A 26,046-nucleotide genomic window follows, 5' to 3' on the forward strand; every position below is an offset into this window, starting at 1 on the left:
TTAAAGCTGTGAGGACGGGGCGTGAGTTGTGCTTGGGTAGTTCAGTTGGTAGAGCACTTGCCCGCGAAAGGCAAAGGTCCCGAGTTTGAGTCTTGGCCCGGCACACAGTTTTGATCTGCCAGGAAGTTTCATATCAGCACATACTCTGCTGCAGAGTGAAAATCTCAATCTATAATTTGACAAGCAGTACCGACATGTTTTACCTTTTCCTGTTCCAACTCACTTCCTACATTCGTCCTACCCTTCATTTACAGGAGCAGATCCACGCGCCGCCTTCCAGGAAGGATACAAAAGATTCAGTTCCACATTTCAGCTTACAAATAAAATACGTGCTTACCAAATACTGAGGAAGTCAACTAAAGAAACATTACGGCTTAACAGCCCATCAACAATGGATTCATTAGAGACTCTACACAAGAACAAGCTCTGATTGGGAAAGGATGCAGAAGGAAATAGGCTTTCTCTGACAGAGGAACAATTCTCTCATTTGTCTTACACTATTTAAGGAAACTGCCAACTGGCTTATTGCTCAGTGTGCAATTCTTAAGCTGTTCATTCCCTCTCCATATTCACTGGATGAAATATTCTAACAGTGGTTGAAAATGGTAAACAAATGCTTCCTAGTGTGGGTAACTGAATATGTTTAATACAAATAGTTTATTTCTGTGAGAAAGAAGTCACTGCACCCAACATCGGTTTTCTGTCTTTGTTCTTTGTCTTGCAGATTTATCATCAGTTTATTTGCTCCCTGCATGTGATCATTAAGTTTTAGTTACTTCCTGTGTCTGTAAATGCAGAAAAATTGTCCAAATATGGAGAAGTGAAGGTTGACAATTCCAGTTACATGTGCTGCAAATTTATAGTGGATTCATTTTATATAACTGTTCTTCTCGTGAGGAATGTGGGTATTGTTTATCATCAATGTTTGCACTCATTCGTTAAAGTTAATGTGCCAGTAGTAAAGGTACAATGAATTGAAATTAGTTGTGTTCCCTGGTATACCACCACATGGCTATATTTCAATGTGGGATGTGTTACTTCTTATTGTTGTATTTTCATTGCAAAAATATGTCTTCTGATTGAACTGTATTTGCATAATAAACGTGTCTTTTCCATCTATCAGTGGGATGTCTGTTGTTACAGTGATATTAGGCTACCACATAGATCATGCCAGTGTGGTGCACGTGTCACTTCTGCTTCAGTTTTTCATTTGTTCATGAGACTTAGCTCCATTGCTGGAAGGCAGTGTTGTTGTTGTTGTCTTCAGTCCTGAGACTGGTTTGATGCAGCTCTCCATGCTACTCTATCCTGTGCAAGCTGCTTCATCTCCCAGTACCTACTGCAACCTACATCCTTCTGAATCTGCTTAGTGTACTCATCTCTCGGTCTCCCTCTACGATTTTTACCCTCCACGCTGCCCTCCAATGCTAAATTTGTGATCCCTTGATGCCTCAAAACATGTCCTACCAACCGATCCCTTCTTCTAGTCAAGTTGTGCCACAAACTTCTCTTCTCCCCAATCCTATTCAATACCTCCTCATTAGTTACGTGATCTATCCACCTTATCTTCAGTATTCTTCTGTAGCACCACATTTCGAAAGCTTCTATTCTCTTCTTGTCCAAACTAGTTATCGTCCATGTTTCACTTCCATACATGGCTACACTCGAAACAAATACTTTCAGAAACGACTTCCTGATACATAAATCTATATTCGATGTTAACAAATTTCTCTTCTTCAGAAACGCTTTCCTTGCCATTGCCAGTCTACATTTTATATCCTCTCTACTTCGACCATCATCAGTTATTTTACTTCCTAAATAGCAAAACTCCTTTACTACTTGAAGTGTCTCATTTCCTAATCTAATTCCCTCAGCATCACCCGATTTAATTTGACTACATTCCATTATCCTCGTTTTGCTTTTGTTAATGTTCATCTTATATCCTCCTTTCAAGACACTGTCCATTCCGTTCAACTGCTCTTCCAAGTCCTTTGCCGTCTCTGACAGAATTACAATGTCATCGGCGAACCTCAAAGTTTTTACTTCGTCTCCATGAATTTTAATACCTACTCCAAATTTTTCTTTTGTTTCCTTTACTGCTTGCTCAATATACAGATTGAATAACATCGGGGAGAGGCTACAACCCTGTCTCACTCCTTTCCCAACCACTGCTTCCCTTTCCTGCCCCTCGACTTATTACTGCCATCTGGTTTCTGTACAAATTATAAATAGCCTTTCGCTCCCTGTATTTTACCCCTGCCACCTTTAGAATTTGAAAAAGAGTATTCCAGTCAACATTGTCAAAAGCTTTCTCTAAGTCTACAAATGCTAGAAACGTAGGTTTGCCTTTTCTTAATCTTTCTTCTAAGATAAGTCGTAAGGTCAGTATTGCCTCACGTGTTCCAACATTTCTACGGAATCCAAACTGATCCTCCCCGAGGTCTGCATCTACCAGTTTTTCCATTCGTCTGTAAAGAATTCGCGTTAGTATTTTGCAGCCGTGGCTTATTAAACTGATAGTTCGGTAATTTTCACATCTGTCAGCACCTGCTTTCTTTGGGATTGGAATTATTATATTCTTCTTGAAGTCTGAGGGTATTTCGCCTGTCTCATACATCTTGCTCACCAGCTGGTAGAGTTTTGTCATGACTGGCTCTCCCAAGGCCGTCAGTAGTTCTAATGGAATGTTGTCTACTCCGGGGGCCTTGTTTCGACTCAGGTCTTTCAGTGCTCTGTCAAACTCTTCACGCAGTATCATATCTCCCATTTCGTCTTCATCTACATCCTCTTCTATTTCCATAATATTGTCCTCAAGTACATCGCCCTTGTATAAACCTTCTATATACTCCTTCCACTTTTCTGCCTTCCCTTCTTTGCTTAGAACTGGGCTGCCATCTGAGCTCTTGATATTCATACACGTGGTTCTCTTCTCTCCAAAGGTCTCTTTAATTTTCCTGTGGGCAGTATCTATCTTACCCCTAGTGAGATAAGCTTCTACATCCTTACATTTGTCCTCTAGCCATCCCTGTTTAGCCATTTTGCACTTCCTGTCGATCTCATTTTTGAGACGTTTGTATTCCTTTTTGCCTGCTTCATTTACTGCATTTTTATATTTTCTCCTTTCATCAATTAAATTCAATATTTCTTCTGTTACCCAAGGATTTCTAGCAGCCCTCGTCTTTGTACCTACTTTATCCTCTGCTGCCTTCACTACTACATCCCTCAGAGCTACCCATTCTTCTTTTACTGTATTTCTTTCCCCTATTCCTGTCAATTGTTCCCTTATGCTCTCTCTGAAACTCTGTACAACCTCTGGTTCTTTCAGTTTATCCAGGTCCCATCTCCTTAATTTCCCACATTTTTGCAGTTTCTTCAGTTTTAATCTACAGGTCATAACCAATAGATTGTGGTCAGAGTCCACATCTGCCCCTGGAAATGTCTTACAACTTAAAACCTGGTTCCTAAATCTCTGCCTTACCATTATATAATCTATCTGATACCTTTTAGTATCTCCAGGGTTCTTCCACGTATACAACCTTCTTTCATGATTCTTAAACCAAGTGTTAGCTATGATTAAGTTGTGCTCTGTGCAAAATTCTACTAGGCGGCTTCCTCTTTCATTTCTTAGCCCCAATCCATATTCACCTACTATGTTTCCTTCTCTCCCTTTTCCTACACTCGAATTCCAGTCACCCATTACTATTAAATTTTCGTCTCCCTTCACTATCTGAATAATTTCTTTTATTTCATCGTACATTTCTTCAATTTCTTCATCATCTGCAGAGCTAGTTGGCATATAAACTTGTACTACTGTAGTAGGTGTGGGCTTCGTATCTATCTTGGCCACAATAATGCATTCACTATGCTGTTTGTAGTAGCTTACCCGCATTCCTATTTTCCTATTCATTATTAAACCTACTCCTGCATTGCCCCTATTTGATTTTGTGTTTATAACCCTGTAGTCACCTGACCAGAAGTCTTGTTCCTCCTGCCACCGAACTTCACTAATTCCCACTATATCTAACTTTAACCTATCCATTTCCCTTTTTAAATTTTCTAACCTACCTGCCCGATTAAGGGATCTGACATTCCACGCTCCGATCCGAAGAACGCCAGTTTTCTTTCTCCTGATAACGACATCCTCCTGGGTAGTCCCCGCCCGGAGATCCGAATGGGGGACTATTTTACCTCCGGAATATTTTACCCAAGAGGATGCCATCATCATTTAATCATACAGTAAAGCTGCATGTCCTCGGGAAAAATTACGGCTGTAGTTTCCCCTTGCTTTCAGCCGTTCGCAGTACCAGCACAGCAAGGCCGTTTTGGTTAATGTTGCAAGGCCAGATCAGTCAATCATCCAGACTGTTGCCCCTGCAACTACTGAAAAGGCTGCTGCCCCTCTTCAGGAACCACACGTTTGTCTGGCCTCTCAACAGATACCCCTCCGTTGTGGTTGCACCTACGGTACGGCCATCTGTATCGCTGAGGCACGCAAGCCTCCCCACCAACGGCAAGGTCCATGGTTCATGGGGGAGAAGACAGTGTTAAAAGTGAGAAAAAGATTCAGGAGGTAGTTATAAAATGAATTAAAGAGTAGGTAGTTGTTATCTTGCTACAGGTAGTTTTGTTTTTTCTTAACACTGGAGAAACTCTGTGATGATGATACCACCACCACCACCACCACCACCACACAGGCACAAGGAACTGGTTTGACAACTACCACATGTACTTATTATTTTGCCTGCAAATGCTCAACCAAATATGCAGTAGCCAATGGGTCAGCCACTGATCATAATTTATCATAGGCAGATTGCAGTATCAGTATTTGTAACTTGACTGCAACAGTATAGCAAATGTCACTGATACACACCATATAAGGAAAGAATGTGTTCCACTGGATATCCTCACCAGTTTTTTATACGAAGGAGATTCATGTGCAGGGATTTCAATCCGCATAAGAGAATATCAATTTTTCTTTTATTTGCACTGAGACCAAAATAATTCAAAATAGTGTTACCATGAAATCTTGAGCAGTGGGGCCTTTTGAAGATTTTCTTTGAGTAACAAGTCATTTTGCAAGAAGAAGAAATTACCCAGTTTCCTGTAGTCATGCTACAACTGGAAGTTTGTATTGTAGAGATCATTGTGGAAAATCTGATTAAAAACGGATGGGAGGAGAGGACTCAAAAATTAACGATTACTTTTCATGAGAACAGTCCAAAGTTTGGTAAATTCTTGTTTCATTGTAAAATTAGGGGATTCAAGTAGAAACTGGTGTCACCTGCCCACCACCTGGACCCAAGAGGCTCAAATGTACCCACTATCATACTTAGTGTGTTAAACTGTTTATCTGAAGAACTATTTCAGACAGTTCATATTAGTGACTTACATGAAACGAAGTACTTTCTGCAAAGACATAAAGTAAGTTTTTGTGAACTAGGAAACTAAGTGGACAGCCAAAAGTAAAATGGAGTATAAAATACCAATAATGCCTTGCATCATTTAACATGTCTAATTAATTAAAAGTGTGTAGTGTCAGATATGTGTAAATGACTGTGTGCGTTCTATGAGACTTAGTGACACGATTGGAAAGATCAGTTAAGAGTTGCATGTTCTAAAGATTTCATATATAGTACTATTTCATTTCAGTTTATGTAGAAAACAAGTTTATTACTCAGCAAAGAGAACTGAAGATGTGGCCAGGGTGAGAAAACTGTCACATGATACACAAACATATATAGAGTAGTCAGAAACAGTCTGAAAAGCATGTAATGGTGTTGCAGGACAGGCTGTACTGAGAAATGATTGTTCAGAAAAAATTACATTCATTGCACAGTTTGAGTTAATTAGCATTGAAGTTAGCCAATAAGTCCATTGAGTGCACAAGTTCAAGCTGTCTGACAGAGGTGGTGTTGCCAAACTCGTTCTTTGTTTGGTTTCCTAAAACTGAACAAGAGAGTGATACAAAAATTGGGCATGGGACGGTAGTGAAGATTGCACCCAAGCCGAAGGCTGAGCAGATGCGTGCACTATCATCTACACTATAACTTACGACACTAATTGTATCTGACGGGCTGCTTGAATTTGCATGCACATTGGCCTAATTGGCTAAATTCAATGCTAATTAACTCATAAATGGTGCAACATACCGACTTTTTTCTTAACAATTATTTCTCAGCACGACCTATTTGCAGCACCCTTATAAGCTTTTCACACTGTTTCTGACCACCCTGCATATGCTCTACAGGATGATATATCCCTTTAGACTATTTTCACAATGATGTTTCTTTTTCTAATGTCACAGCAGATAAAGCACCCCCCCCTCCCCTCTCTGGCTCTGAGAGCAAGATGCTTTATGTTTTAATACAATGAATCTCTTATTGTTTGTTAGGTTCCAAATTGGTTCTATGGGATGGTATGACAGCAATCAAATGGAAAAAAAAAATCCATTTTCTTTCTAAATTTTGTCAATTTAATGAACAGCTTTTCTTATATCTAGCTCATAATGGTTGTATTCCTTACCAGCCAGGAATGTATTTTACTTTTTAGTCTACCTGCTTTTTGAGAGTTGGAAAATTGTCAAAAAGGCTGTATTTTTAGGAGATAATCCTAGAATAAGCTGAGTCTCAACATTTTCCTTTCTTTTTTCTTCCCCCACCCCTCCCCACTTGGTTCCATTATGGACTGAGTACACTGGCTAATCAAACAGTATCCAGAACCAGAACCAAAACCAAACAGCTGTATTTCAATAAGTTTTCCTAAATTATTTAAAAAAAGAGAAAAATAAATAAGAGCTGATAGAAATATTGCTGTTCTTTCGCGGAAAAAAAGAAAGAAAAAAAAATCAGTTTAAAAGGAGCCTGTGAAAGACTTACTAGTGGTTAACTCCTTCTACTCCATTGATGAATTTTTTAATAGAAACAAATGATGTATTGTATATATTCATACTATTAGTATTGTTATTTCAGCTTAAGAAAGTGACATGTTCCACATCCACGAGGATCTCCTCAACACGGATCTATGGAACGAAAAACTAATCTAATCTAAAAGTTTCCTCTGTGCCCTTGTTAGTATGGAAGTTCAGTTATGTGCAACAAGAGCTGTGATATCTTTGCAATGTTGATATTAATTGTTCATAATTTTGCAGAAATTGCTGCCAGATGACTCTGAAATGCCATGTCTTTGCCTTTCGTGTCATCTATAAATTTAGTGTCATTAACTGAAAGCCATTGGCACTGTCCATGAAAATATTTTGTGATCATTTCCCATGCTTGCCCTACAAGGTAACAAGGCACACCAGTTTGCACTGGAACATAGCTGTACCTAGCCACATGGTCCTCTGCAGCTGGGTCTATTGGTTACTTTGTTCAGTAATAATTACCTCACTGTCCTGTATATTTTGTAAACTATATGTTATAAATACTTCATTACAGAGCTCACTGGGGTCTGCCAGCAGTCAACAGATTTCCATTTTCCATCAGTGGATGAGCAGCTAGAGAAAATAAAGGAAGAAGTTAAAGAAGTGGTATCTTGGCGTAATGCGCATTGGAGTCATGATCACTTAGGGACACTAACATCTACAGAACAGATGGTATGTGATATGCTTAAATTTTGTTAATACCTGATATCTTTTTGGGATGGACTATCATCGGCATTTAACTACTTTTGTGGTTTTCTTTTATGTTTTGGCCTTGTCATTCATGAACAAATGTCCTGCTCTCTCTTAAGTCTAGTCATTTCCTTTCCTGTTCCACTGGCAAAGACGGTGAAAGAAAAGTAATTGTCTACATGCCTCTGTATGAACCCTAATTCCCTTACACACAATATATATTGTCAGCAATAAACTCTTTCCATAGTCAGTTTCAAATGCCAGTCTCCAAATTTTCTCAATAGTAGCTCACAACAAGTAGTAGTCTTCCCTCTAGGAATTCCTGTTCGGGTTCACAAAGCATCTCTAATACTAGTATGTTGACCAAACTTACTGGCACCAAATCAAGTGGCTCATGTTGGAATTGCTTCAGTGTCTTCCTTAATCTGATCTCGTGGGGATCCCAAACACTTGAGCAGTTCTCAAATATGGGTCAAACTAATGTTTTATATGTGGCCTCCAATATAGGTGAGCTACACTTTCTTAAAATTCTCCCAATAAACTGAAGTTCTCCCTTACTACTTACTGATTTGCAAAATTGCAGCTAGATATTTAATCAATGTAACTGTGTCTAGCGGCATACTGCTAATGCGGTATGTGAACATTAGTTTTTGGATAATCATCTGCATGAACTTAAATTTTTCCACATTAAGAGGAAGCTACCGTTCTACACACCAACAAGAAATCTGTCTAGGTCATCATTTATCCTCCTACAGTACTCAAGGGTGACTCGTACACCACAGCATCATCAGCAAACAGCAGCAGCAGGACATCACATGAGAAAAAGAAAGCTTAATTTTGCAAAAGAGATAATTTCTAAATCTTTTGTCTGAACAAAATTTATTCTATTTGAACTACTCAGAATACATTCAAGAATTCTGCAGCAAATTGATGTTGTGGATAATGCTCTGTAATATTGAGGGTCCACTCTTTCACGCTTCCCTATATACAGGAGAAACCTGTGCTTTTTTCCACTTACTTGGGACATGATAAACGCAAGCTATGTAAGAGCTCAATACTTTATAGTACTGTCTGTAAAACCAAACTGGGATTCCATCCAGACCTGGGAACTTACTTTTCAGCTCTTTCAGTTGCTTCTCTACACCAGGGATCCATAATACGAGGCTTGGAACTTAAATAGTGGCAACTATTTATTCACAATTGATACGAAAGAGTTACATGTTTGCACCCGTTACTGTCCTTCAAAGTAGTCACCAGCATTGTGTAGAACCCGTCGCCAGTGATGTGGAATGCGTAATATACCATTAGCAGAGATTGTTCTGTTGATGGTGCGAATGGAGCGGTCTACTGCCTGTCGAACCTTTGGAACAGTTCTGCAGCAAATGCCACGGAGTGGTTCCTTCATCTTCGGAGTCAAATCAGTCACAAGGGCTTAAGTCTGGGGAGTATGTGGGATGGTACAGTACTTCCCAGTCCCATTGACCGAACGGAGCAGCCACAGCTTGCGCTGTATGCGCCCGTGCATTGTGGCGCAAAATGATGGGTGGGTTGTGCAGAAAGTGAAGCCCGCTTCTTTCGCAAAGCTGGTTGCAGGTGATGCTCCAAAAACGAACATTAATACTGTGCCCTGACGGTCTGCTGTGGAGGAATGCAATTCATTAGGGTAACACCATCACAGTTGTGTACAAGAATCACTTTACTGGGGCTCTGACACACTTTCGTCTTTTACGGCAACCCATAATGACGCCATTCGTTGGATTGGCGTTTCAGTTTTGGCTTGTACGATGTGGCCCATGTCTCATCCAGTGCTACGATATGGTGTAAGAAAGCCTCTCCTTCGCACTCGTAGCACTCCAAGTGCATCTGTGCAGCGTCATAACATATCCATTTCTGCATTTCTGTCAAGTCATATGGAACCCACAGTGATGCAATTTTTTGCATGCCCAGGCATCCCTTCAGGATGTGAAGCACAGTTGTATGCGCTAATCTGGTTTCATGAGTGAGCTCACGAATCATATGGCATTGATCACTGTCCACTAATGCAGCCACAGCATGCTCTACTTCTTCAAACACACTAGGACGACTTGCCCGATGCGTGTCTACCACAGTTTGCCGACCACTTTTTACGCTTTGCGATAGATGGCACTGTAATAGTCACAAACATATGGCTCACAATTTTAGATGAACATTTGGTAACAGGTAGGTTTTTTAAATTAAAATACAGAACGTAGGTGCATTTGAACATATTATTTCGGTTGTTCCAATGTGATACACGTACCTTCGTGAACTTATCATTTCTGCAGGGTGATTACCTATAAATACCACATTAATGCAAAAAATGCTCAAAATGATGTCTGTCAACCTCAGTGCATTTGGCAATATGTTGTAACGACATTCCTCTCAACAGCGAGTAGTTTGCCTTCCGTAATGTTCGCACATGCACTGACAATGCACTGATGCATGTTGTCAGGCGTTCTCGGTGGATCACGATAGCAAATATCATTCAACTTTCTCCATGGAAAGAAATCTGGGAACGTCAGATCCAGTGAACGTGTGGGCCATGGTATGGTGCTTTGACGAAGAATCCACTTGTCATGAAATATGCTATTCAATACCGCTTCAACCGCACGCAAGCTATGTGCTGGACATCCATCATGTTAGAAGTACATTGCCATTCTGTCATGCAGTGAAACATCTTGTAGTAACATCGGTAGAATATTACATAGGAAATCAACAAACATTGCACAATTTAGATTGCCATTGATAAAATGGGGGCCAATTATCCTTCCTCCCATAATGCTGCACCATACATTAACCCCGCTGATGTGCCACTTGTCGCAATCATCGTGGATTTTCCATTGACCAATAGTGCATATTATGCTGGTTTACATTACCGCTGTTGGTAAATGATGCTCCGTCACTAAATAGAACGCGTGCAAAAAAATCTCTCATTGTCCCATAATTTCTCTTGTGCCCAGTGGCAGAACTGCACACGACGTTCAAATTCCTGGTGCATTGAAATATGGTATGGGTGCAATCAATGTTGATGTAGCATTCTCAACACCGATGTTCTTGAGATTCCCGATTCTCACACAGTTTGTCTGTTACAGATGTGCGGAGTAGCCGCAACAGCAGCTGAAACACCTACTTGGGCATCATCATTTGTTGCAGGTTGTGGTTGACGTTTCACATGTGCCTGAACACTTCCTGTTTCCTTAAATAACGTAAACTATCCGGCGAATGGTCCGGACACTTTGATGATGTCATCCAGGATACTGAGCAGCATACATAGCACATGCCCATTGGGCATTTTGACCGCAATAGCCATACATCAACAAGATATCTACTTTTTCCACAATTGGTAAACAGTCCACTTTAACACAGTAATGTATCACGAAGCAAATAGCATCCACACTGGAGGAATGTTACGTGATACCACGTACTTACACATTTGTGACTATTACAGCACCATCTACCACAAAGCGAAAAAAGTGGTCCTACTAAAACATTCATATTTCCTTATGTACTAAGTGAATATCTAATAAAAATTGGAGGTTCCTTTAAAAAAAAAAAAAAAAAAAAACCAGTTGATATCTGTTTGACCTATGGCAGCGCCATCTAGCGGGCCAACCATAGCGCCATCTGGTTTCCCCCTTCAAGCTAAACAAGTTTAGTTCTTTGTAGTTTTTGTGTTTGATGCTCATTTCGTGAGATATTTGGCCCGATCACGATCAATGGACCACCCTGTATAGTGCACTGCGAGTATCCCAGGCATGTGTCAAAATTAAAGTTCACACATGAACCACACTTCACAACAGCGGTGTCCTCGCTGGTGGAGCTGCGGAACTCAGATGTCATCTGTGTTGCCAGTTGCTGCGGTTGTTGGCGCATTCTTTTGGCTTCAATTAGAACAAACCATGGAGATGATGGGATTTCATGCACTGTCCAACTGGTAGTCATTATCAGGGTTCAACAGATTATCTGCCAGGCGTATTTCCATGTATTCTTTAATAATGTAGTCTCAAAAATATGTAGCTGTGCTCAGAGTCACAGTTCTGTCATACCAACCAAACTTCTGAAAAGTGTGGAAAATTTGACAGAGACTATAGAGAAATGACTGTAACTTACGTTCTGACAGAGGGAGAACTGTGAAACTGGTGATTTTCAAATGATATGTGACATATCCATATTCAGACAGTGCAGAAAATTAAGGTTAGTGACCTTGACCTTTGACTCTATTTTGAAACATGTCACCTTCAAAATTAATGAAAACAATATAGTTGCATCCTCAAATTACGTTATATAGCATAGTGAAAAATCAACTGGAGATGGCATTTGGATTAGGAGATATATATATTAATACTGTGTGATGCAATAAAGTAATACAAATTGTATGCAGACTCCATCAGAATGACATAAAGCACTGAAAGGAATGTTAACTGTTGAAGAAGGTTGTGCATTAACAATGCACAATAAGGTAGCAATGTCAACAGGTCAGCAGCAATCCTTTGTAATATGCAAGGTAACAGACTATGACCTCTGACCTTCAATGAAGCAAAGCATAACATAATCATCCCAGCCAAACATGTGTGGAAGACATGGCAAACTGGCTCAGATTTACACAAACAAAGTTGATGACAAATGTATCATCAAGACTTACCTTACCTCAACACTGGGTAGCAAGATATAACACTGTTTGTGCGTCTTTTGGTGGAAAGACATATGCTCAGCCTGTTGCCGTTCTCACATAAAGTTTTGTAAGTATGTCTTTCTTGACAACAGTAAAGGAATCAAGTGTGTCGGGGTATACAAATGAAGGTGAAGGGTCTTGAGGATGTAGGTTGCTAATTTTAACCATGCTGGTTATCATCATTAACATTCGAAAATTGTACAAGCCACCAGTGACCTTTGTACTTGAATGCAAAAATTCTATGATCTCACTTAGGTATGAGTCTTATTGGATCTGTGTGAAAGAGGTATCTCTGTTGTGTTGCTTGGATGGTGTTGAGGGCAGTGGAAATAACATGGTTTAACATAAGGGTGAACCTGTACAAACTGTTCTTGAAGGAGCGATTTTTTTCAACATACTCACTTTTAGTTTTATGATTAAAGTGACACCCTGTAATGTTCTCACAACACCAGTCAGAAAACTGTCTGGGTGTCATTATGTGAGAGTTTTAGATGCACTGCAGACTGGCATGGGCAGCAAGTCTCTCAATGGTACCACTGATACAATCACATGGTCCTTTGCTATTCCGATGATGAAAAGATGAAAGATATGGTTATAAAATTCTTGACTTTTTGTACTAGGCTGCTGTATCATCTTCCAGTCCTCTTGTCAGAGTGCATTTACACAACACAAATAGTAGTTAACAATTAAGTTCCTGTCTTTGAAGTGAACAGAAATGCAAGTCCAGTGGACTGTAAAACATGGAAAACTAAATCCCAATTTCTATTCAGTGCATTGGTTCATGAGGAATGAAATGTCTAGTTACACATCTACTAGGGTTGGGCCAAAGTACCCAAGTCCAGGAAGTCCATGATGTAGAGGCCAAGTCTCGATGTAGCTCGAAGATAACTGGATGCCCAGTGACAGAATAGGAGAGAGAATTCTTATCAGTAGGTAGGCTAGTGTTGGACAACAGATCATGGGCTGACTGCAGGAAAGCTTCTGGATGAAGAATCGCAGCAGCAGTCAGTGCAATTGCCAAGAAAACTTCCCTTGCTTTCTTCAGCTGTGTGCCAGCTTAAATGTTGCTGAAGCATCAGGATAATGAGAGACATATTTTTGAGCTTGTGATCCTGTGGAAGTGAGTAGGTTAGTGGTGACTGCAGCCCCTTGTACCGAGCCCACTGCTGCCTGAGCTCTTAAGTTGCAGAGTTGTTTCCTCACCAATGTGGCTCCTATGACTTGTGGCATAGGCCACCTGCAATGTAGTGCTGTTATGCTGGAGGGCTATGAGTCTCAAGAGGTTCGTATAAGCAGTTGCCAGCAGATAGCACACTCCTGGGTATTTCATTAAAGAATGTTTACCTGAGCCATTCTCACCTATTAACAGATAAACATTTTGGCTGCACAGGATTAAAAATGACCTGATCAAGACAATGTTTATACATGTTAAGTTGACTGTTGGCATCATGTGTCAACATTTCCAGTCTGGAGGTTTCCAACATGAGCTTCTCATGTTGGTGAATACTACAAAAGCACACACTACGGGTACCAGTTGCACCAGCCAGCACACTCTTCTTGGGTCTCTACTAGCAAAATTTGGATAATCGTATTTTCAGTCCTGAATGTTAATGTTTGAATGCTTGATGCAGCTCTCCCACATTTCCCAGCACTAGTCATTTTTGTTTACAAACTGGGACCATTTTCTTTAACAGAAACAAAATCCTCTTTCCCAGGCAAACAGCAGCTTATATCTTCTCTGTTGTTGAATTCTGTGACAGGGATCTTAATGTGTTAAATTACAACATGTCTTGGGTATCGGATTAGGAATTGGTAAGATAACTAGTTTTTTGATTAATTTGAAACTGTCAGAATTCAGTCTCCATTTCCCTTTCCGTTATTTCCACATTACTGCTTTCAGGCCTGCTGGCTATCTTCAGATCATTTGTTAATTAGTTACATGTTGAGTATGGAATTGAAAATGAAGTTTATGTATAATCGTGACAAGCTTTATATGCTATATGCTGTTTCAGAAAATACTGTTTTGTCTATGTGGATAATTTGAAAATGGGTTCACGTAGTCCAATACTAGTTGTCAGTTAAACAGAAAATGAATCTTGCAACTTCCACTGTTCCAATATTGAACTAGTTAACACACATTGCTGTCCTGCAATTAATCCTTCATATTGCAAATTCAGAAATTGGTTAATTTTAGCGACTGCCCAAGACAGATGATCCAGTTGCTGACCAGTTCAAAGAAAACACCTATCATATCAAATAGGTACCCCACTTACACAATTATAGTTCATATTGACTTCTGCCTACTGTCAGTATGTTGGTAGGTATAAAACATTAGAAAACATACCAAGTGCTTTTTCCAAATATTATTTTGAGTAGTTAGTTAAGGAGCTCACTCAGTGTAAATGGTTTCAAAAACATATTTCAACACTTACCAATAAATAATCCTGAGCTGATAGTGAGCATCTTGAGGGACATAGTAACCACAAGGACATTTGAGTGAGACTGACCACCACAACATCCAAATCCACCAAAAATATATGCAAAATGTATCTCTTAGGTTGGTGCGTAAGTTAATAGTGTTCTTCTATAAGTTTAATAATGATAACATATACACATAATGAGCCCCCCCCCAGGGGGCTTGCCGCTCTTTGGTGGGTTCGTGTTTGTCTGCCACGGGGCCCCAGTCTTTGAAGCATCTTTTCCCTTCCTTCGTGCATGTCTGTCCCATTGCAGTTCTTTTTCCCTTCCCTTGGGGAACACGTATTTGCTGTTTTTGGAAATTTAATCTGCATTTTTGGTAGTCAGTATCAGAATAGAGTGAAATTTTCACTCTGCAGTGGGGTGTGCGCTGATATGAAACCTCCTGGCAGATTAAAACATGAAAGCTCCTGGCAGATTAAAACATGAAAGCTCCTGGCAGATTAAAACATGAAACCTCCTGGCAGATTAAAACTGTGTGCCGGACTGAGTCTCAAACTCGGGACCTTTGCCTTTTGTGGGCAAGTGCTCTACCAACTGAGCTACCCAAGCACAACTCACGCCCTGTCCTCACAGCTTTAATTCTGCCAGTACCTCATCTCCTACCTTCCAAACTTCACACAAGCTCTCCTAAACCATGTCTTCGCAATATCCTTTCTTCCAGGAGTGCTAGTTCTGCAAGGTTCGCAGGAGAACTTCTGTGAAGTTTGGAAGGTAGGAGACGAAGTACTGGCAGAATTAAAGCTGTGAGGACGGGGCGTGAGTTGTGCTTGGGTAGCTAAGTTGGTAGAGCACTTGCCCGCGAAAGGCAAAGGTCCCGAATTCAAGTCTCGGTCCGGCACACAGTTTTAATCTGTCAGGAAGTTTCAGTATCAGAATACTCTCCACTGCTCCTTGTTTTCTTCCTTTGTTCACCTTCTCCTATCCTTCCTCTGCTTCAGCATTTGAGGGCCCTCATTTTCTTCCTCCCTGTGTGCTCCTGAAGGCCGGCCCATGCCTCTGACATGTGACAGGTGACTGGGTAACGTGTAATTCCCTGCCTTCAGGAAACAAAATTGCATCCTCAAGACTGCTCCGAGCTCTCGCACTTCTTCCCAGTCAGTTTTGACCTTCCCCACCACCACCGTCGGCATTCCATCTCATGTAGTCGTTGTGCTTCTCATACAGGATGATGATCAAACTCAACCCATCTCTCTGACCACCTGCCTTCAAGCTGATGCAGTTCGCCTTTGCCTTCCTCATTTGACCTTTTCCCTTTGTTTCATTTACATCCTTCTGTCATTCGATTTCATCAGGACAGACTTCCTCCAGTTTGTTGGGCAGCTGCCTCACCCCTTCTGCTGCTTGGTGACTTTAATGCACACCATTCCCTTTGGGGTTCTCGCAGAACCTGTCTGAGAGGTGCCTTCTTGGTTGACCTTATCAATCAACTTAACCTCTTCTGCCTTAACACAGGAACACCTGCCTTCCTTTCTGACTCCTTGCGCACCTATTCCCATTTGGACCTACCCTTCTGCACTGCCTAGCTTGCCCATCATCTTGAGTGCTCTGTTCTCTCTGACACACAATCAAGTGACCATTTCCCGTGTGCTATCTGTTTGTTGACTCCTACCCCAATCACATGCACATCCAATTGCAGGCCAACTGGAAGCTTTACCCCTCCTTGGCAACCTTTGATGAACAAAATTTCCCTATTTCCCCTTATCACTGCAGAATGTTCATTTCCTTATACTTACTCTTTTGTACGCCGTGTCCCAATCTCTTGGTGGACTGAGGGGTGCCGTGACTCAATTCGCACACGGAGTCGTGCTCTCCATGTTATTAACCGTCATCCTACGATGGCAAACTGGCAAAGTGCATTCATTATAAACAGTTATGTACACAGTGTCATTGCATTCGTGGGATAGCTAAAAAGCTAGCTGGATTTCATTCACTAGTTCTTTAAACAGTTCCACTCCCTCTTTCATCATGTGGGTCAACCTCCAACAGCTCTCTGGGACCAAGATCCATTCCCAATTTCCAGCCTGATAGTAGTAGATGATGTCATTGTGGCCCCTGTTGCTATGTCCAACATCTTGGCCCACCATTTTGCAGAGATTTTGAGCTGCTCCTACTGTCACCCTGCCTTCCTCCATTGGAAACGAGTGGAGTCATCTTGAGTGATGTCTTTCTCTTCTCAGAATCGTGAGTGCTACAATGCTGCCTTTACCATGGGGGAGTTCGATCGTGCTCTCAGTCCATCCCGATCATCTGCCTCAGGGACAGATGCTGTTCACATTCAGATGTTGCAGCATCTTCTCTTGCAGGCAAGCACTTTTTGCTTGATACGTACAACCACATGTGGGCAGAGGGCACGTTTCACAGACACTGGCATGAAGCCGTCGTCATCCCCGTACCTAAGCCCATTAAGGACAAATACTTTCCTTCTAGCGACCACCCCATTTCTCTCACCAGCTGTGTTTGCTTGGTGATGGAATGTATGATTCATGCCCGGCTGGAGTGATGGCTTGAGTCTCAAAATTTACCAACCACTGCACATTGTGGATTTTAAGCACAGCATTCTGCAGTTGACATTGTCATCACTTTGTCCACTCATGTCATGAATGGTTTCTGCAGAAGTTCCAAGACTGTGGCCATATTTTTCGTTTTGGAGAAAGCCCACAACACCTGCTAGAGCATTCGCATCCTCTGTACTCTCTCTATCATGGGGCTTTCATTGCTGCTGCCTGCTCAGTTTCCTTCAGGAATTTTTAAGAGACCAAGTTTTCAAGCTATGTGTGGGTTCTGCCTTGTTGGACATTTACATCCAGGAAAATAGTGTGCCTCAGGTTTCAGTCCTGAGCATTGTCCTCTTTGCTATCGTCATTAACCCTATAGTGGTCTGTCTCCCCCTGGGCATCTCCGGCTCCCTTGCTGTTGATGATTTTGCCTGCAGTTCTCCATGGACTTGTCTCATTGAGCGGCATCTTCAGTGATGTCTCGATCATCTTTACTCATGGAGCACTGACAATGACTTTAGTTTTTCCACTGTCAAAACCATTTGTATGAATTTCTGGGTACTTCCTGGGGTGCAGATTGAACTACCCTCCTCCGTTTATACTGGTCCCTTGTCTGTTCGAAACTAGACTATGGGTGTTTTATTTATGCATTTGCATGTCCGTCCCTCTTACACAGTCTCAATACTATCCACCATTGTGGCATATGTTTGGCTACTGGCACCTCTTGCACTAGCCCGGTTACATTCTGTATGCAGAAGCTGCCAAACTACTGCTGTCCTACCATGATGACTTTCTCCTCAGCAGATACACATGCTGTTTGTCTGCCACGTGTGGCTATCCATCCTATGCCTCTTTCTTCAATGAATCCTTTGATTGTTAGTATGGGGCACATCCCTCTTCTGTTACCTCCTGGAGCTCGCTTTTGGCTCTTGCTCAGGCAGCTTAACTTCATGTTACCTGCAACTTTCCCGGTGGGTGTGAACCCTTCACCACCTTGGCTTTGTATGGCAGCCCAATTTTACTATACCTTCTTCATTGGTGCTAACATTTTTCAGTATCGGCTTCCAGAACACTGCTCAGTATTTACAGTAGAGCTTTTCACCCTGTATCAGGCCACGCAGTACATCCTACAACACAGGCTTTTCAATTGCATCACCTGCTCAGAATCTCTCAGCACCCTTCAAAGCCTTTGTGTACTGCACACCATCCATTCTGTAGTGCAACGGGTCCAGGAAAGTTGTCACTTGCTCACTCTTCATGGAGCCACTGTGATGTTTATGTGAGTTCCTGGTGTCACATTGATCTGACAGGAAATGAGGCCACTGATGTTGCTGTCAAGGCTGCAATTCTCATACCTCAGCCCACTAGCTCTTATATTCCCTCCGATCTGTGTGGTGCCGACTGTCAGCAGGTGGTGTCACATTGGTATCACCACTGGTCCTCCCCCAGTGGCTTGGACAACATCCTCTCGGCCCTCTTCTCGAGGAATATAGTTTTAATTAGGTTGCATATTGGGCACTGTCTCTTAAGCCATCGCCATTTGTTAAGTGGTGCTCCCCCACCACTTTGTGCACATTGCACCCAACTTTTAACTGTCCACAATTTCCTTATGGAGTGCCAGTTTTTTAAGTGCTTACATTCCCGTTTGTGTTTGTCATCTGAGTTATCAGCCGTTCTAGTGAACGAAGTGCAACTGTTGACTGCGTTTTACTTTTTATCTGTCGTAGCAATATGGTGAATGCCATTTAATTTTTAGTTCTGGACCTCTGTTTCTCTATGGCATATTTTATAGACCTTTCTCCGTATCCCAATTTTTAACTGTCTTCTCTTCTGTCAATTGGGATTGACGTTTAGTCATTTGAATTCCTCTCTTTATCTTCATGTTCTACAGTTTCGACATGGGTGCGGATGACCGTAGTTGTTTTTGCTCCCTAAAACAAACACATAACAGTGACTTTGTTGTCAATAATGTATTCTCCTTCACTATTTACAACAATCTTCCAATGCTGGTGTAACTTTTTGATTCCACGACTGTAGAAATGACACAGTTTTCAGGCAAAGAACTCTTCAAGTCATGTTTGAAGCACATGTTCATCCACAAAGGAAGTTTCTTGAAGGTTGTTCGATAGAGAGCAGAAAAGGTAAAATCTGAGGATGCAAAATCAGGTGAATAAGGTGGGTGTGGAATGACTTCCCAACCCGCCTCCTGTATAGCGTTTTTTGTCAGTCTAGCAGAATGTGGGCAGGCACTGTTGTGGAGTAGTACCACTTCACGTAGTCGTCCTGGTTGTTGTTCTTGCATTGCATCTGGAAGATGTCTCGGTTATTGACAAAAAATGTCAGCAGTGATGGTTACACCTCAGGGAAACAATTTGTAATACATCACACTGCTGGTGTCCACCAGATGCATAACATTATATTTTGTGGAAGCATGCAGGTCTTTTTATGGGGACTTACTGCTTTGTTTGGGCTCAACCGTTCCTTTATTTTCCTTATGTTAGTGTAAAGACACCATTTCTCTCACCAGTAACTATAGAGGATAGGAATGATCTGTGTTGTTGAGTAGGCAATTGATGAAGTGCAAGCAGAAATGCACACATGACCACCTGCTGATTTTTTGTGATTTTGGCTTAGAGCATGTGGCACCAGTACTCTCGATTTTTGAACCTTCCCCATTGCATGGAAGTGTCACACAATGTTGGAATGATCACAGTTCATCATATTTGCCAGTTCTTGAGTACACTTAACGTGGATCATTGTGGATTAATGTGTTTAAACAATCTTCATCAAACCCAAAAGATCTTCATGAATGTAGAGTGTTACTAATGTCAAAATGATCTTCCTTAAAATGAGAACAACGTTTTCTTGCTGTGCTCTGTTCAATGGCATTATTCGCATACATGGCGCAAATTTTTCTGGCTGCCTTCCACTGCTGCCGCCCCTGTATTATGCTCGTACAGAAGAATCTCTTAGAAATGTACAGATTTCACCACTTGCTCCAGTCATTATCTCCAAATGGTAATATGTAAACTCAAATAGAAACAGTGAACTACAAATGAAAAATGATAATTGATAAATAAACTCATAGCAACCAGAATACCAACATGCAAAAGAAAAATCTACAAACTTAAACAACCATCTAATATTTAAAAAAAGCAAATAAAAATTCACTTCATGCCTTCCTTGGAGAGTGTCTCCACTCCTTCCAAAATAATTATGTATGTGGATACCAGATGTGGCTTAAATTCAAAGTAATAGTATCAGTTGGAACTTAGGGATTTGTACCAAATAAATTAATAAGACGGTACTGATCCCCCGTGACACACAAAACAGGTCAGAATGCTGTTACAAAGGAAACGAAAAAAGCATGCCAAATTAAAAAAAAAAAAACACAAAATTTCTAAGAATGGTGTTATTCTACTGAAGCTCAAAACTTAGTGCAGACTTCAGTGTAAGGTGCTTTTAATAGATCCCACAATGAGACCTTGTTGAAATCTGGCACAAAATCCAAAGATATTCTGATCATATATAAAGTACACCAGCAGCAAGACACAGTCAGTATATTCAATGTGTGATACCAATGGTAATATTACCAATGACAGTACCACTAAAGCGGAGTTACTAAACATAGTTTTCTGAAATTCCTTCACCAAAGATGGTGAAGTAATTATTCCAGAATTTGGATCAAGAACAGGTGCCAACATTAGTAACTTAGAAGTAGATATCCTTGGTGAAGAAAAGAAACTTTCACCACTTAGTAGATAGTATATCAGTTGAGTTCCTTTCAGAGTATGCTGATACAATTGTCACATACTTAGCAATCGTATACAACCACTTGCTCAATGAAAGATCCATACCTAAAGACAGGAAAGTTGTATAGGTCAGATCAGTATTCAAGAAAGGAAATAAAGAAAAACAGCACATTAAAGACACATTCACTGATGTTGATTTGCAATGGGATTTTCGAATACATGCTGTTTTTCGACTTCATGAATTACCTCAAAGGAAACAGTCTATCAAAACACATCTCATAAATTCATCAGAAAATCAAAGCAATTGTAAAATGATTAAGGCAAAATATCTGTATGGCGTGAAAAGTGGCAATTGACTCTGAATAAGGGAAAGTATGAGGTCATCCACATGAGTACTAAAAGACATCCAGTAAATTTCAGTTACACATTAAATCATACAAATCTAAAGACTGTCAGTTCAACTAAATACCTAGCAGTTACAATTATGAGCAACTTAAATTGGGTCAATCACGTAGATAATGTTGTGGGGAAGCCAAACCAAAAATAGCATTTTTTTGGCAGAACACTTTGAAGATGTGACACGTGTATTAAAGATACTGCCTCACTACACTTGTTTGTACTCTTCTAAAGTATTGCTGTGTGGTTGGATCCTTACCGGATAAGATTGATGGAGAATGTTGAAAAAGTCTGAAGAAAGGCAACTCATTTTGCATTATTGCAAAATACAGGAGAAAGTGTGATGGATGTGAAAGTGAGTTGGGTGGCAGTGATTAAAGCAAAAGCATTTTTCATGGTAGCAGAATCTTTTAATGAAAGTTGAATCACCAACTTTCTCTTTTGAATATGAAAATATTTTTTGCCAACCTACATAGGGAGAAATAATCATAATAAAATAATATGAATTGGAGCCTGTACAGGGAAATTTTAGTGTTCATTTTTCCTGTGTGCTCTTAGAGAGTAGAATGGTAGAGAAACAGTCTGAGTGTGGTTTGAAAAACTCTCTGCTAGGCACTTAAGTGTAAATTGCATAGTAGTCATGCAGAAGTAGATGTGGTGTTGTGTAATGCAGTGCTTGCTGGATTTGTTCTTGAGGAATAATTCTTCAGAAAAAAATTAGATATGTTGCCCATTTCTGAGTTAATTAGCACAGAAATTAGCTGACCAGGCTGTTGGATGTGCAAATTAAAGTGGCTTGTCAGATACAATTAGTGTCAGTTTTTCTCATAGCCTAGATAATAGTGCATGAGACTGCTCAGCCTATGGCTTGGATTTTATCCTCACTTCCGTGCCATGTCCAGTTTATGTATTCCTCTGTTGTCTGGTTTCAGGAAACCAAACAAAGAACTCGTTTGGTGACACTGTATCTGGTGGGCTGCTTGAATTTGCACGCGCAATGGTCTTATCAGCTAACTTCAATGCTAATTAATTTGGAAATGGTATAATGTGTCAAATTTTTTCTTAACAATTATTTCTCAGCACAATGTACCCTGCAACATCCATACAAGCTTTTCAGACTGTTTCTGGCCACCCTGTAGATGCTGGGAACACTAGTGTGTTTCAGTTAATCACCAAGCATATGGAGGGCTCAAAATCATTTTGATGTAAGTGATTGCACTCTCATTTGGAGTACCTGAAACTTTCAGTATATTTGTTCAATTAATAAATAAAAGATGTTATGTATTAAGTACAATAGAATATAATGTGTTATTTGAACAAGAAATAAATGCCCCCAGTTCTCCAAATGGGTAAACTTCTGTGACTTTAAAGCTTCAAAATAAGTTTCATTCTAGAACAGCAACAGGGTGATTTCAGTTCTTAGATGATAAGACATAAATATTCTTTGAAAAATAAAAATATAAGGTAAAAAAACTATCTACATAAAGATGTATAACATTTTGAAGACACTAAAAACTGATATCTTGAATGTTCAATGAAGTTTCTATCAACAAAAATGTGCAACAGTGATAGAGTATGTAGAGACTAAAAAACAGCTTGAAGTATTTTTGCCTAAATTTGGACACAGGTCTTGTAATTTTCCACTTCCATGTCATATAGCGCCATTTCTCAAAGATGTCCTAAAAGAAAAAAGTCATTGTGGGATGAGGGGTGAGTGTATACCATTTAACAATGCCACCAAGTTCTATCTGCACTCTGGATATGTTTCATTCAATATCTGCCTGTACGCTAAAGCGAAATATGCAGTACAACCACCATACTGAAATTATATGCAGTAATACCACGATAGCCCAACACTTGATATTCTGGCAGATTCCATAGTCTAGCATGCATAAGAAATTTTCCTGTATTTTTAGCTCAATTATTTACAGTGCACAGACTAATGCATGGATTAAAGTCAAGTTGTTCCAAAAATTCTAAGTCAGTTCTTATCCTGAATTGCTAAGCTCACCCTCCAGAATCAGAGCCTCTGTCAGGTAATTTTTTTGCACATACCTACCTGCCAGTATTATGTCACTAATTCCATTCCTGGAGCAAAAGAGTGTAAAAAATTTCAAGTGATGGTTCAGAGGAATGTTTGTGCAAAAGATCATAACCTCAGATAGCAGCATGAAAGAGTTTAAATGTAATTTTAACATTAAAAACTCTATTTTAATATCTACAGTTGCTTGGACCTCTGTCAAAACTACGATATTGCACAGGGCATGGAGAAACCAATGGCCTAAACTGATTGAAAAAGCTGAAGTGAAAACTGATATAAATGATGATGATTCAACATCTGACTGCTCTGGAACTGCATTCACTAATGAATTCCTTGTGTTTTCAGCAGAAGTAGTTGGCCAATTGATCGACATTAACTGAAATTTAGCTGTCGGATGGACAATGTGATATTGCAACGTGTTTTCAACCCACAGAGGGCACCAGAAACTGAGAATGACAAAGAAGAAATGCCTACAAGTCACATTTCTTGGACTGAGGCTTCAGAAGCCTTAAACACTTTTGTGTAATTCATTGAGACCGTCCAACAACACATCACTTCTGAAGTTGTGAAGTTGCATGTTTTAAAACATATTTTTGTCAAAAGAAGAGCTCAGTCCAAGAAAGAAGTCTGCAGTGTTCCAGAGGGCTCAGAAGAAAATTTCAGCTAAACTATCAGTTTGATACACTCCATGCACTTGATGTCAGATATGTGTGCTATTCCTAAAGACAGTGATGCCAACTGAACTGCACTAAAATCTTGTTGGCAGTTTTTATTATTTAGCTTGCTTGTAATCTTTTCAAATCAGTGGTGCATTTTTTATTATGTAAATAGCATACAAAAAATTATTTATGTATATTGAACGTTTCTTAAACATTGAACTTTAAACTGATTTAATAGAGCAGTATAGTATTTGATTTTCAATTCAGTTTTGTTTTCACAGAAAAATAATACATACTTCTTATTTTCATATACTGTAATCCCTCCTGTCGTGTTCAATAAATGACAGTTACTTGTTTTTATACATTAGAACTATAGGTTTTGTCTATGTCCCTTTTTTAAAACCAGGCTTTTGAAAATGACCTTGATAATCTGGCATATCTGATAACGTGGCATTGAAAGATCCTCGAGCATGCCAGATTATCAAGGTCCTACCATATTTTGTCGTATAATTATGATTACACCTTTCAAGAATTCCTGGCGAGAGATTGTCATAACTGTGGCTGGTTTATGTTTTTAATAAAATATGGTCCAATTATGAAATCACCGAGGATTCCGCACCACAAATTTATACTCGGTTGACCAGAAATTCAAATTCTTTGAGACAACAAGGATTCTTTACTGTCTGTCAATGCATATTGTGTGAATTTATGTACCCATAATTTGTGTATGTAGCTTTGTCAGTAAGCAGTATGTTTACAGTTATAAAAATAAATCTGCAAAAACAATCCATTGCTGGAAATCACCTTCATGAAACTGATATTGAAGGTTGGTGTGCTAAGGGCACAGTACTGAAATGATACTTGATTGACTGTCTCAAGCTGCAGCCACAATGTATACACTACCTGATCAAAAGTATCCAGACACTGCTCTGTAATGTGAATGTCATAAGGCAAACCCATCAGTATGAAAGGAGGCAGGGAGCATTTTGTTGTCAGTAGGGTAGCAGTAACAGCAGTATGGATTGGTCAGGATTCTCAGTGACTTCAAATGTGGACAAATCATTAGATGTCATCTGAGTAGCAAATCCATTACAGACATTTCAACCCTTCTAAAACTGTCCTTATTGACTGTTGGTCATGTTAATGTGAAATGGAAACATGAAGGAACAGCCACAGCTAAACCAAGACCAGGCTGACATGCACTGAAGGAGAGGGACTGTCGAGCATTGCACAGGGTGGTTGTAAAAAATTAAATGGAATCATTCAAGAGTTTCAAAGTGTTCCCAGTAGTCCAGCTTGCACAATGTCTTTGTGTAGGGAGTGAAAAAGAATAGGGTACAATGGTTGAGCATCTCCTCATATGTCCCACATTTCTGCAGTCAGTGATAAGTGATGCTTGAACTGTTGTAAAGAGTGATGCCATTGGACAGTGGTTAACTGGATATGAGTCATGAATCACAAAATACACTGTTGAAATCCAATGGAAGGGTTTTGCAAATGTATAGTGCCAATAGCGAAGTATGGAGGAGGTGGTGTTACAGTACTGTGTGTGTGTTGGGGGGGGGGGGGGGGTTTGGGGGGAGGGAGTCCCTCGAGGCACTTATTTTACAGCATTGTGTATGGCAGAGGAATGGTTTGGAGATGATGTTTGTATCAATATAACAATCTACACTATCATAAAACAGCATCTGTGAGACCATGGTTTATGGACAGTAACATTCCTGAAATAGACTTACCTGCCACAGTAACAGCCTGAACCAAATGGAACATCTTTGGAATGAGTTAGAATGTCTACTTTGCTCCAGACCCCAGTATCCAACATCACTACCTTCTCTGGTTTCAACTCTTGAGATCGAATGGGCTGCCATTCTTCCACAGACATTCAGAAACCTGATTGAAAATGTCCTCAGCAGAGGGTGGAAC

At 40.2% G+C, this 26,046-nt stretch overlaps 1 protein-coding gene across 2 annotated transcripts in view; it reads left to right on the top strand.

Moving 5' to 3' along the window:
• The window catches only part of LOC126298768 (protein C12orf4), a 129,427-nt gene that overhangs the window by 62,655 nt on the left and 40,726 nt on the right, over window positions 1-26,046 (top strand). For both annotated transcript variants that reach the window (XM_049990221.1, XM_049990220.1), the window contains exon 7: window positions 7,434-7,591. In XM_049990221.1, the coding sequence (XP_049846178.1) occupies window positions 7,434-7,591 (158 nt within the window). The remainder of the gene's footprint in view (window positions 1-7,433; window positions 7,592-26,046) is intronic.

The sequence above is a fragment of the Schistocerca gregaria genome, chromosome X (assembly GCF_023897955.1).
Source record: "Schistocerca gregaria isolate iqSchGreg1 chromosome X, iqSchGreg1.2, whole genome shotgun sequence".
NCBI lineage: Eukaryota > Metazoa > Arthropoda > Insecta > Orthoptera > Acrididae > Schistocerca > Schistocerca gregaria.